General features: G+C 48.0%; 1 protein-coding gene across 1 annotated transcript in view; it reads right to left on the reverse strand.

Annotated features, from left to right (window-relative positions):
• celsr1a (cadherin EGF LAG seven-pass G-type receptor 1a) overlaps positions 1–13,113 on the reverse strand; it is a 126,884-nt gene extending 113,771 nt beyond the window's left edge. Inside the window, 1 exon segment of the mRNA XM_064938242.1 lies at positions 9,410–13,113. Within this exon segment, the coding sequence (XP_064794314.1) occupies positions 9,410–12,956 (3,547 nt within the window). The 5' untranslated portion in view covers positions 12,957–13,113.
• Between the last annotated feature and the right edge of the window lie 465 nt (positions 13,114–13,578).

Raw genomic sequence — 13,578 nt, forward strand, 5'->3', positions numbered from 1 at the left:
GAGACCCAGCCTCAGCTACCCCACCATCCATAGCATGACTAGACCCAGCCTCAGCTCCACCACCCTCCATAGCATGACTAGACCCAGCCTCAGCTACACCACCATCCATAGCATAACAAGACCCAGCCTCATCCACAACCATAACCTGACGAGACCCAGCCTCATCTACACCACCATCCATAGAATGACTGGACCCAGCCTCATCTACACCACCATCTATAGCATGACCAGACCCAGCCTCATCTACACCACCATCCATAGCATGACTAGACCCAGCCTCATCTACACCACCATCGATAGCCTGACTAGACCCAGCCTCATCTACACCACCATCCATAGAATGACTAGACCCAGCCTCATCTACACAACCATCCATAGCATGACTAGACCCAGCCTCATCTACACCACCATCTCTAGCATGACTAGACCCAGCCTCATCTACACCACCATTCATAGCCTGACTAGATCCAGCCTCAGCTACACCACCATCCCTGGCATGACTGGACCCAGCCTCATCTACATCACCATCTATAGCATGACTGGACCCATCCTCATCTACATCACCATCCATAGCATGACTAGACCCAGCCTCATCTACAACACCATCTATAGCCTGACTGGACCCAGCCTCATCTACATCACCATCTATAGCATGACTGGACCCATCCTCATCTACATCACCATCCATAGCATGACTAGACCCAGCCTCATCTACACCACCATCCATAGCCTGACTAGACCCAGCCTCAGCTACACCACCATCCATAGCATGACCAGACTCAGCCTCAGCTACACCACCATGAATAGCACTTTAAACAATGCTACCAAATATAATGTTTACATACCCTACATTATTCATCTCATATGTATACGTATATACTGTATTCTATATCATCTACTGCATCCTTATGTAATACATGTATCACTAGCCACTTTAACTATGCCACTTTGTTTACATACTCATATGTATATACTGTACTCGATACCATCTACTGTATCTTGCCTATGCTGCTCTGTACCATCACTCAGTCATATATCTTTATGTACATATTCTTTATCCCCTTAATCTTGTGTATAAAACAGTAGTTTTGGGATTGTTAGTTAGATTACTTGTTGGTTATTACTGCATTACACCACCATCGGAACCAGAAGCACAAGCATTTCGCTACATCGCATTAACATCTGCTAAACATGTGTATGTGACAAATAAAATTTGATTTGATTTTCGATTTGATATAGACCCAGCCTCAGCTACCCCACCATCTCAAGCCTGACAAGACCCACCCTCATCTACATCACCATCCATAGCATGACTAGACCCAGCCTCATCTACACCACCATCCATATCATGACTAGACCCATCCTCATCCACAACCATAAACTGACTAGACCCAGCCTCAGCTACACCACCATCCATAGCATAACAAGACACATCCACAACCATAACCTGACGAGGCCCAGCCTCATCTACACCACCATCCATAGAATGACTGGACCCAGCCTCATCTACAACACCATCTATAGCATGACCAGACCCAGCCTCATCTACACCACCATCCATAGCATGACTAGACTCAGCCTCATCTACACCACCATCGATACCCTGACTAGACCCAGCCTCATCTACACCACCATCCATAGAATGACTAGACCCAGCCTCATCTACACAACCATCCATAGCATGACTTGACCCAGCCTCATCTACACCACCATCTATAGCATGACTAGACCCAGCCTCATCTACACCACCATCCATAGAATGACTAGACCCAGCCTCATCTACACCACCATCCATAGCCTGACGAGACCCAGCCTCAGCTACCCCACCATCCATAGCATGACTAGACCCAGCCTCAGCTCCACCACCCTCCATAGCATGACGAAACCCAGCCTCATCTACACCACCATCGATAGCATGACTAGACCCATCCTCATCTACATCACCATCCATTGCATGACTAGACCCAGCCTCATCTACACCACCATCCATAGCATGACTAGACCCAGCCTCAGCTACCCGACCATCTCTAGCCTGACTAGACCCAGCCTCATCTACACCACCATCTAAAGCATGACTAGACCCAATCTCATCTACACCACCATCCATACCCTGACTAGACCCAGCCTCATCTACACCACCATCTATAGCATGACTAGACCCAGCCTCATCTACACCACCATCCATAGCATGACAGACCCAGCCTCAGCTACACCACCATCCATAGCATAACAAGACCCATCCTCATCCACAAGCATAACCTGACCAGACCCAGCCTCATCTACACCACCATCCATAGCATGACCAGACCCAGCCTCATCTACACCACCATCCATAGCATGACTAGACCCAGCCTCATCTACACCACCATCCATAGCATGACTAGACCCAGCCTCATCTACACCACCATCCATAGCATGACTAGACCCAGCCTCAGCTACACCACCATCTCTAGCCTGACTAGACCCAGCCTCATCTACACCACCATCCATAGCATGACTAGACCCAGCCTCATCTACACCACCATCCATAGCCTGACTAGACCCAGCCTCATCTACACCACCATCTATAGCCTGACTAGACCCAGCCTCATCTACACCACCATCTATAGCATGACAAGACCCAGCCTCATCTACACCACCATCCATAGCATGACAAGACCCAGCCTCATCTACACCACCATCCATAGCATGACAAGACCCAGCCTCATCTACACCACCATCCATAGCATGACTAGACCCAGCCTCATCTACACCACCATCCATAGCATGACTTGACCCAGCCTCATCTATACCACCATCCATAGCATGACTTGACCCAGCCTCAGCTCCACCACCATCCCTGGCATGACTAGACCCAGACCCATCCATAGCATGACTAGACCCAGCCTCATCTACACCACCATCCATAGCATGACTTGACCCAGTCTCATCTACACCACCATCCATAGCATGACGAGACCCAGCCTCATCTACACCACCATCGATAACATGACGAGACCCATCCTCAGCTACCCCACAATCTCTAGCCTGACTAGACCCAGCCTCATCTACACAACCATCCATAGCATGACTAGACCCATCCTCATCTACATCACCATCCCTGGCATGACTAGACCCAGACCCATCTACACAACCATCCATAGCATGACTAGACCCATCCTCATCTACATCACCATCCCTGGCATGACTAGACCCAGACCCATCCATAGCATGACTAGACCCAGCCTCATCTACACCACCATCCATAGCATGACTAGACCCAGCCTCAACTACACCACCATCTCTAGGCTTACCTAGACCCAGCCTCTTCTACACCACCATTCATAGCCTGACTAGACCCAGCCTCATCTACACCACCATCCATAGCATGACTTGACCCAGCCTCATCTACACCACCATCCATAGCATGACTTGACCCATCCTCAGCTCCACCACCATCTATAGCCTGACTAGACCCAGCCTCATCTACACCACCATCTATAGCATGACTAGACCCAGCCTCATCTACACCACCATCCATAGCATGACAAGACCCAGCCTCATCTACACCACCATCCATAGCATGACTAGACCCAGCCTCATCTACACCACCATCCATAGCATGACTTGACCCAGCCTCATCTACACCACCATCCATAGCATGACTAGACCCAGCCTCATCTACACCACCATCCATAGCATGACTAGACCCAGCCTCATCTACACCACCATCCATAGCATGACAAGACCCAGCCTCATCTACACCACCATCCATAGCATGACTAGACCCAGCCTCATCTACACCACCATCCATAGCATGACTTGACCCAGCCTCAGCTCCACCACCATCCCTGGCATGACTAGACCCAGACCCATCCATAGCATGACTAGACCCAGCCTCATCTACACCACCATCCATAGCATGACTTGACCCAGCCTCATCTACACCACCATCCATAGCATGACGAGACCCAGCCTCCTCTACACCACCATCTACACCACCATCCATAGCATGACGAGACCCATCCTCAGCTACCCCACCATCTCTAGCCTGACTAGACCCAGCCTCATCTACACCACCATCCATAGCATGACTAGACTCAGCCTCATCTACACAACCATCCATAGCATGACTAGACCCATCCTCATCTACATCACCATCCCTGGCATGACTAGACCCAGACCCATCCATAGCATGACTAGACCCAGCCTCATCTACACCACCATCCATAGCATGACTAGACCCAGCCTCATCTACACCACCATCCATAGCATGACTATACCCAGCCTCATCTACACCACCATCCATAGCATGACAAGACCCAGCCTCGTCTACACCACCATCTCTATCCTGACTAGACCCAGCCTCATCTACACCACCATTCATAGCATGACTAGACCCAGCCTCATCTACACCACCATCCATAGCATGACTAGACCCAGCCTCATCTACACCACCATCCATAGCATGACAAGACCCAGCCTCATCTACACCACCATCTCTATCCTGACTAGACCCAGCCTCAGCTACACCACCATTCATAGCATGACTAGACCCAGCATCAGCTACACCACCATCCCTTGCATGACTAGACCCAGACCCATCCATAGCATGACTAGACCCAGACCCATCCATAGCATGACTAGACCCAGACCCATCCATAGCATGACTTGACCCAGCCTCAACTACACCACCATCCCTGGCATGACTAGACCCAGACCCATCCATAGCATGACTTGACCCAGTCTCAACTACACCACCATCCCTGGCATGACTAGATCCAGACCCATCCATAGCATGACTTGACCTAGCATCATCTACACCACCATCCCTGGCATGACTAGACACACCCTCTGCTGTCTGCATCTCATTGCCCCCTGTGTGTTGACCTCGATATCCCCCACTGGCGCTTGTACCCTCACCTTGTCTACGGCCTTTATGTTGTCATGCAAAGCTCTTATGCCCCAAATCCCCACACTCAAAACACCATAGACTATCTGTGCTGGCAAACTCTGCATAGAGCCACCCCCCATGCCTCACTTTAAAATGCACATTTAACTGTTGCTCATTGTTGTTCAGAAACATAAACACTTGCCTCCGGAACGAAACAACGTGCTTAACGGCATCTGCCCGAAAGCCTGCTGACAGTACACGAAAACCGCTAGCAAACTTACCAAAACGACTCAGCTCTTTCCTGATTTGATCATCCGTAATAAACAGAGGCAAATTTGCAACTACCACCTTTGTCGAAATGGAAGAGGTAGAATTGGCACCAACACACCCCTTACAAATATTGCACTAGCAATTAGCCTACCAACCAAATTTGCTCTTTTCATGAACACAACCACAGCTTTGTTCATTCTGGAAGCGGAATGTATAAATTCAGCTCCTACCTGTTTTCCCGACTGCGAGCAGAACCTCTTTAACTCCATTCTCAGGAACACACCTGAATCCATGCCGTATCGACAGCGTCTCCTCCGCGCTAGGCTGAGAAGCCATCGCGCACACCACACCTTCCAAACCCCAGGAAATTAACTCTGTCCTCTTCCACCCTAACTTTGAAAAAACCTGTGGATTCCACTAAAACAAAGTGCATTTACCCTCCACCATAGAAAATAAAATTGAAAGAAAGACCAAGAACAGAATCAAGAAAAGAAGATAGGGCAGAGCCCTCTACACCAAACACTCAAACTCCCAGCATGCACTGAGAGAGAGAGAAAGAGAGAGATTATAGAGAGTTATAGAAGGAAGGGAGGACAAGAGCGGAGAGAGAAGTTTGTAATGTCTTAGGAATGATCAGGGAGTTGCTTTGCTAATATCAGTTACTTTCAGTGCCAAGACTAATATACCACCACATCACGCACATAAACATGTAAACACAATCTGGTCTATGAATAGAGGATGACTTACATCACACGAAATGTCAACAAAACCATCAATCTCCAAACAGACAGATCCAATCTGTCATGTGTCTATCTTCATTCTAAACTAAAGCCTGGTCCAAGATCGGTGTGTGCTGTATAGCCAACACTTATGGTCACAAGGAGTTGGCAGTACAGCACAAACAGATCTGGGACCAGGCCAATGTTGCTCGAGGCAGCACCTGTATAGGTAGTGATTCATCTCTACAAGCCTCTCCGGACATTGTTAGGACATCCATCAGAGTTCGGGGTCAGAGGTTGTGTGTAAACAAAGGAAGGAGCTCCGCCACACCAATAACACCCTCTCTCTGTTGCAGCTGGTTGAGTGCAGTCAGTGGCAGCAGTGGTAGTATTGTGACAGGTAGGGCTGGGATACACACTGGCACAGCTGGACAGGGGGCACACTCTCCTCTTTCCCACACACACATCTCCTTACTTTAGTCCTTTCCTTTAGCAAACCTCTTGTAAGACGTATTCAGCACCTAATATACTAAAACATCTCAACTTATCTTATTCATGCTGCTGCAGTAGTGACCTCATGTAAATCAAATTAAACCTCTTAGGTTCCTCCAGAAATCTGACTATGGGACTTACATGAAACGGTAAACCTCTTCTGGGTGCTATGGAGATAAACCTCAGAGAAAGTGAGAGAAAGAGGAAGAGAAAATGAGACTGTAGAGAGAACGAGAGATGGGGAGAGAAAACTACGTAGATCCTACAGAGTGGGGTCGAGGGCCAAACCTAGGCGGTGCTAGCTAAAAGGCCCCCAGGGAGAACGAAGGAGTGGGTGCATGTAGCGGCACACTGCAAGCTCTCTCTCCATTCACCCCTCCCTCCTTACCTCCAAAAGAAGAGAGAGAGAGAGAGAGAGAGAGAGAGAGAGAGAGAGAGAGAGAGAGAAAGTGGAAATGATGATTTAGCACCAATCACTCCAAATCATTATTAAGGTACATCTCACAAAGTTGGCCTTCAGAAGAGTAACACCATCCATCCCTCGTCTCTATTATGCCCAGAGGGCCACACAAACAGACAGCTTATATAACACAGACAGAACTCTGTATACTGGGCCTTAGAAAGACTTTAGGTATCAGGACCGAAGCCTGAGGAGATAGTCATTAGACAGTCAACATTAGATAGTCAAGTCAAGCACTAGCAGGTTCTTTTATTAAGACTATGGTGAATAAAACGAGAGAGCTAAATTCAGAGGGAAAAGCTTGCTGAATGTTGAGCTAGCCAGATAAGAGATATTGTATTACAGTGGGAACACTCAGCCCCTACCATGCCTCATCGGTGTTGTTCTAAGGGGAGAGACAGAGTGGTGTTGTGACTAGAATGTTAACCTGCGTTATCTGGGGGATATCTGACAGGCAGGGAGTACCTCTGGCCTGTCAGGAGGGTTAGATAAACCATTTCAATCCCTTTCTGTTGGTAGAATAAAACACCTGTTCTGTTCTTGCCCTGTTTTTGAGAAGTACAATTTGGTCAATTTAAACAGATTTTGAGAGCTTCGTTTGAATGGGTGAATTGACAGAAAGAGACATCTTAGATAGATATCCAATTCAAACAATGTTCAATTTCACACATCAGTAGCCACCACGACTATGCCCATGAGATCAGATTTAACTAATAATATCATTGTTTTTAGGAACAAACATTTGTTTCCTAATATTGGGCCTTAATTTTCCAAAAAAGCTCTGAATGAATTTGAGCCATGTCATTATCTCACAGAGAAAGAGAGAGAAGGGCTAGGTGTTTCATTAATGAAGGAAGCCAGGAGCAGGCTGTTGGTGTCTGTCTCAGTCTGGTCTCCTGTTGTCCCTAGACTCCCCTGGGCCTGGGGTTGAGAGGTCAGAGCACCAGTGTTAATGATTACCTAACATTTGACATCACGGTGTGTCTAGAGTAGTGAGGAGGGAGGTCGGGGGTCGGAATGTTTGTGTAAGATGCATTATTCTGATGGTGTGATGGAGGGGGCAGGGGTGCCCCTCGAGGGACAGCCGGGGGTCAGCATTGTCAAGGAGATCTCAAGAGTCCCAATTGTTATCGGCGAATGCGAAAGAAGGTCCACTAGTGACCACGAGCCTCTGGACAGACAGTCTTTTGTTACACCGAAAAAGACAAGTCACCGAGATAACTAATTATGAGAGAGGTTGAGAAGGAAAGGAATAGGGAGGTTTCATTCTTGGTAAATAGAAAGAGATGGATTGAGAGAGTGAGAGCGAGACTTAAGGTGCTGGGCAGTTTGCCATATCGGGGAACTTGATTTGAAAGAAAAAGCCTTCACAGAGAGACAAACAGCTGTCAATATGACAATTCTCTCATGGGGATAGGATGCCTCTCTCCCACTTACTGCCTCAAACAAGTCAATACGAAGGCCTGTATAACATCAATGCTCTATATTACAGTTGAAATAACCTCTACCACCGTGTCTCTGTGAGGGTGTGAGCTATGGGTGTTTGGATTAGTGTAATGTGTCATTTAACAGAACAAAGTATACTGCTGTATAAGAGGACATCTTTCACCCAAATTTTTTCTGCGTGACTTACCGACCAAATGCAGATAACCCATCTTACTTTTATTACACTAAACTGTATAGGCTGTACAACACAATCAGCAAAAAAAGGATGAAATTGCTGCAAAATCACCCAGCACGACCTGCTGACTAAGGCTATGTAAAGCACGGAGAACTATTCCAGTGTGTGAATGCGTGAGACAGACTTTGCCCCAGTTTTGATCATCACACTTAGCCATTCCTGCTAACCTAAGTGAAAAAGGGGCCAACACAAGCTGTTCACTTCTAAGGTGAGTTTCTTGAAGAAGGTGTCTGGCGTGCTACAATGTTGATATGTGCAAACCGCATTTCTGCAGTGAAAAAAACAACAACATTGGTTCAAAAATAAGAGCACCTGGTATAATAGCACCTTTTATGAACTCAGGCAACCACCACAATACAGTATCACACAAACAGTATAGAACGGTAGAACCAGACACTTACACCTTCCAACTACCACTCACTAAACATATACAGCACTTCGGCTAGGGCCTAAGCTCTGCGTTGCTTCCATAGAACACGCAGTCAACTACACATAGCTCCAGACGATAGATATAATATCTATTTTCTCTCTCACATATATTTCTTACACTTATTCCACTCTGCAAGCAGCAAACTATTTCAGGTGACCGGAAAGAGCGGAAAACCCAAAATAGCTTACTTTCAAATGCTTCTTCACTTCATTTCATTCAACTCTCTCGGGTCATACCAGACCACGCAAATCACCACTGAGATAGCCATCTTGAATAAATTCTTTTGCTTACTTATTCAACTCTGCCAGCAGGAAAATAGACCTTTTTTACACCTCTAAATACAAGTCGAGAAGAATATGATTTATGAACAAGGCGTTTTCTTTAGGTAATAAGACAGGTAATTATAGTTAATAATAATAATAATAATAAGACATGGTAATGAGTGGATCACCCGTTTGCATGTATACATTTGAGGTGCTCTTACCTGAGACAGAGACAGTCATGGGGGCCTCTAGAGGTCTGTTGTTATCCAGGTCTCTGCTGAGCTTCAGTTCCCCAGTGACTGCATTCAGCACTAGCAGGTTCAGCTCATTCCCCGACTCAAAACTATAGTGGAGTTTATCCGACACGTCTGGGTCATGGGCAGGTACCTTCCCGATTATCCCCGAGGGGAAACTATTGGACTTGTTGGTCACATAGTTGTTGAAGATAATCTCAAAGTTCTGCAGAACCGGGTCGTTGTCATTGATGTCGACTAAACGGATGTGGACTGTGGCCCGGCTGACGAGCGGAGCGGACGTGGCCTGGACCACAATAACGTACTCGGTTCTGGACTCGTAGTCGAGGTCCGTGAGGGCGGTGAGGTCGCCTTTGAAGATGTCCAGCTTGAAGACCTCTGGGATGTTCCCCTCGACGATCTGGTACATGATCTGAGCGTTGGTTCCCTCATCTGGGTCGGTGGCGCTGATCCGAGCCACGACGGAACCGACGGGACTGTTCTCCTCCACGTAGATAAACAGTTCGTCCTTCTCGAACACGGGCGCATTGTCGTTGATATCCAGCACAGACACCTGGATGTCCACCGCTGCTTTGAGAGGAGGAATCCCCTTATCCACAGCGAAGGCCTTCAGGGTATACACAGGCACGTTCTCTCTGTCTAACTTCCTGGCTGTTCTGATGATGCCAGAGTAGGGCTCGATGAAGAAGTCCCCCTCCCCGTCATCTCCACCCTGGAAGGTGTAGCTCAGCCTTCCGTTGGACCCGGAGTCCCTGTCGGAGGCAGATATCTGGAGCACGCTGGTGTAAACGGGTGCGTCCTCAAATACAGTCCCCTGATACATGTCCCGTAGGAACTGAGGTGTGTTGTCGTTGGCATCCAGGATTATTATCTCCACATAGGTCGTATCGGACTTCTGAGGAATGCCATTGTCCCTGGCGACGATGGCTAGCGTGTACGACGCCTGGTCCTCGTAGTCTATCTCCATCTGGGTGGTGATGGCGCCCGTGTCGGGGTCGATCTTAAACTGGGGGACGTTGTCCTCCATGATGTACGTGATGCGAGCGTTTTCACCCGTGTCTTCGTCGGTGGCGCTGATGATGACCACAATGGACCCCACGGGCCGGTCCTCGCTAATCATCACCTGGTAGTTGGCGCTCTGGAACACGGGACGGTGCGTGTTGGCGTCCGTGACGTTGATGAACACCTGTGCCATGTCATAACGTGTGCCGTCCGAAGCAGTTACCGTCAGGACGTACTGGCGCTCCTGTTTGTAGTCTAAGGGTAACGCCAAGGTGATGAGCCCGCCTCCACTCTGACTGGTGATGGCAAAACGATTCCTGGTGTTTCCGCTAGAGATCTGATAGGTTACCACGCTATTTACATCCCTGTCAACGGCTGTCACTGTCAACACACTGGTCCCCACCACAGCATCCTCATTTATCTTCAGAGAATACACCTTCTCTGTGAAGGTCGGGATGTTGTCGTTCACATCTAGGACCGTGATGCTCACGCTGGCTGAGGATGACATCGCAGGCATCCCACAATCCCTTGCTTCCATGCCGAAGGTATAGAACTCGGTGGTTTCCCTGTCGAGCTCCGTGGCGACCGTGATCCACCCAGTGCTATTGTTGATGGTGAAGGGGAAACCAGGGGAGGTGTCGGTGAGATGGTACTCCAGACGGGAGTTATCCCCAGAATCAGCATCTATAGCCTGGATGTGGATTACTGAGTAGCCAATGGCCACATTCTCCAGCACAGTGGATTGAAACGGCGTGCTGACGAACATAGGAGCGTTATCATTTACGTCAACCACCTGGACCACCACCATCCCAGTCCCGTTGATCAACGGAGGCCTGCCACCATCCTGAGCTTTAATCCGTAAATTATACTCCCTAATCATCTCGTAATCCAGGGGATTAATGACATCAATGACCCCAGTGGGAGAGTGGATGTAGAACTGTCCCTTTACGTTGCCACTGATGATGCTGTAGTGGACCTTAGCATTGTTCCCCTCATCTTTGTCCGTGGCCTGAACTTGGGTGACTTTAGAGTTGACGGCCACGTTCTCAGGGATTTGGACCACGTAACGTTTCTCACTGAACTGGGGGTAGTTGTCGTTCTCGTCCTCTACAGAGATGTTGACGGTGGCCGTGGCGCTCCGGGGTTCAGGGTCTTTCCCCTGGTCGTTGGCTTCCACGATTAGCTGGTACTGGGACATGGTCTCTCTGTCGGGCCGCTCTCTGATCCTCACTAGCCCGTGGCGCGGGTCGATCTCAAAACCCGCGTTCACTCCGTCGCCGTTGACGATTTTATAGACCATGTTGGCGTTGGAGGGTGCGTCTCCGTCGGTGGCTCTTATGGTCATGACTTCAAACCCCACCTCTACATTCTCCCGTATGGTTACCCGGTATTCAGTCTGCTCGAACACCGGCCCGTGGTCGTTGGTGTCGCTGACCGTCACGGTGAGGTAAGACGTGGCTGAGCGCCGCGGGGAGCCGTTGTCTGTTACCATTACTTTGAAGACGTGTGTGTCTTTGACCTCTCTGTCTAAAGGCTGCACTGTTGTAATAGCACCTGTCTGAGGGTTTATTACAAAAAAGTCGTTGGATCTGCTGTCAAAGAGGGCCTCCATTCCATACTCTATTCTACCAGCCTCTCCATCATCCGGATCAGTGGCCTTCAGTGTGATGACGCGGGTCCCTGATGGTTCATTCTCAGGAACAGACACCTGGTAGTTGGGGAGCTGAAACTGGGGAGGTGTGTTCACATTTCTACGTTTTCTGTGGTTCCATTTGCCAGGCACAATCTGGATGGTGTGTGATGATGATAACTGCCCATGGGTCTCTCCCTCAACCACTGTCACCAACCGCAAACTCACGCGCACGGAGACGCGGACGCTCCGGTCACTCAGAGCACGCAGTGTACAATGCAAATGCACCTCTCCGTGTCCCAGACAGTAGTCTTCGTCCAGCAATAGATTGCCATGTTTAAAAACTGCTCTCAAGTCTTTCCCAGTAGTACACGAGGAGGCAGAAAAATTGGTATTTCGCGTAAAGGCAGGCAAAAGTTTTGTTACATTCACAAGCAAATTACCTGCGGATAAGCAGGAAGTTGCTTCCAGTTTGGAAAGGTAACTGATGTGAATGTCGAGTTTACCTATTGTGCTCTTTCTCTTGTATTTGATAAAACAGTCTTGTCCGTGTACAAATGTATTGAAATGTGTCAAAACAAAATTTTCAGACGTCAACGACCCTATCCTGATATAGACAGGCACCGGGTTCCTTAATAAACGCACACAATCCACTTTTCGGTACACACGGAGAGCTCCTTCTTGCCATTCCACTTGTAAAAAGTTCTGAATGTATTTAGGAGTTAAAGTCCTGTCGATTTTGTAAGTCCAACCGGGCCCCAGGGACAAATTTGCCAAAACGGTCCCAGTTTGTAACGTCTCCGAAAGGTGTAGCTCGAAACATCCCAGCAAGGGCACATTGAATAGAACACAAACCCAGATCCAATACATCGGTAATTCCATAGTTTTAAACTCCAACAAATCCCATTCAACTTAATCGAAACATTTCCACCAAAGCATTTAACTATCCTTCATGGTGAGGTTTTAAAGTGGAAACGACACCTATTATCCATAGTATCCCACGGAGCGCAGTCACATGAATCTACGAGCAAAGTTTTAAATGACGACAAAATGGCTCCACCGCTCCCCCTCCTCTGAGAGCTGATTAACATAGACCTGCTGTGTTCGGCTCACCGGGACACTTTCACAGGGGATCTTTCTCATGGACATTCGGAAGTGTCCTGAGCTGTTGACGAATGCGCATTCGGACCATTGCCATGACAATACAGAGAGCTTGTTACCACGCGCGTTGTGTGTTTGAGGACCACTAGAACTTTGTTATGAAACTAGTTTGGTGTCATTCAAACTTTGCCCGATGTTTAGAGATTAAAGTTGTGTATTGTGTTTGTCACCTGGGGAAAATGGTACATTAGCACACAACCATCTATTGGAAAAGGTTATTAAGTAAGCTATTTGGACAATGAACCGCTATTGTCATGGTTCGTAGTCTAGAGCTCAACATTTGCATATCAATTCTGAATAAATAGTTGAAAATAATATATTGATGATTTAGATTTGGCCCATG

This window comes from Oncorhynchus masou, chromosome 26, assembly GCF_036934945.1.
Source record: "Oncorhynchus masou masou isolate Uvic2021 chromosome 26, UVic_Omas_1.1, whole genome shotgun sequence".
NCBI lineage: Eukaryota > Metazoa > Chordata > Actinopteri > Salmoniformes > Salmonidae > Oncorhynchus > Oncorhynchus masou.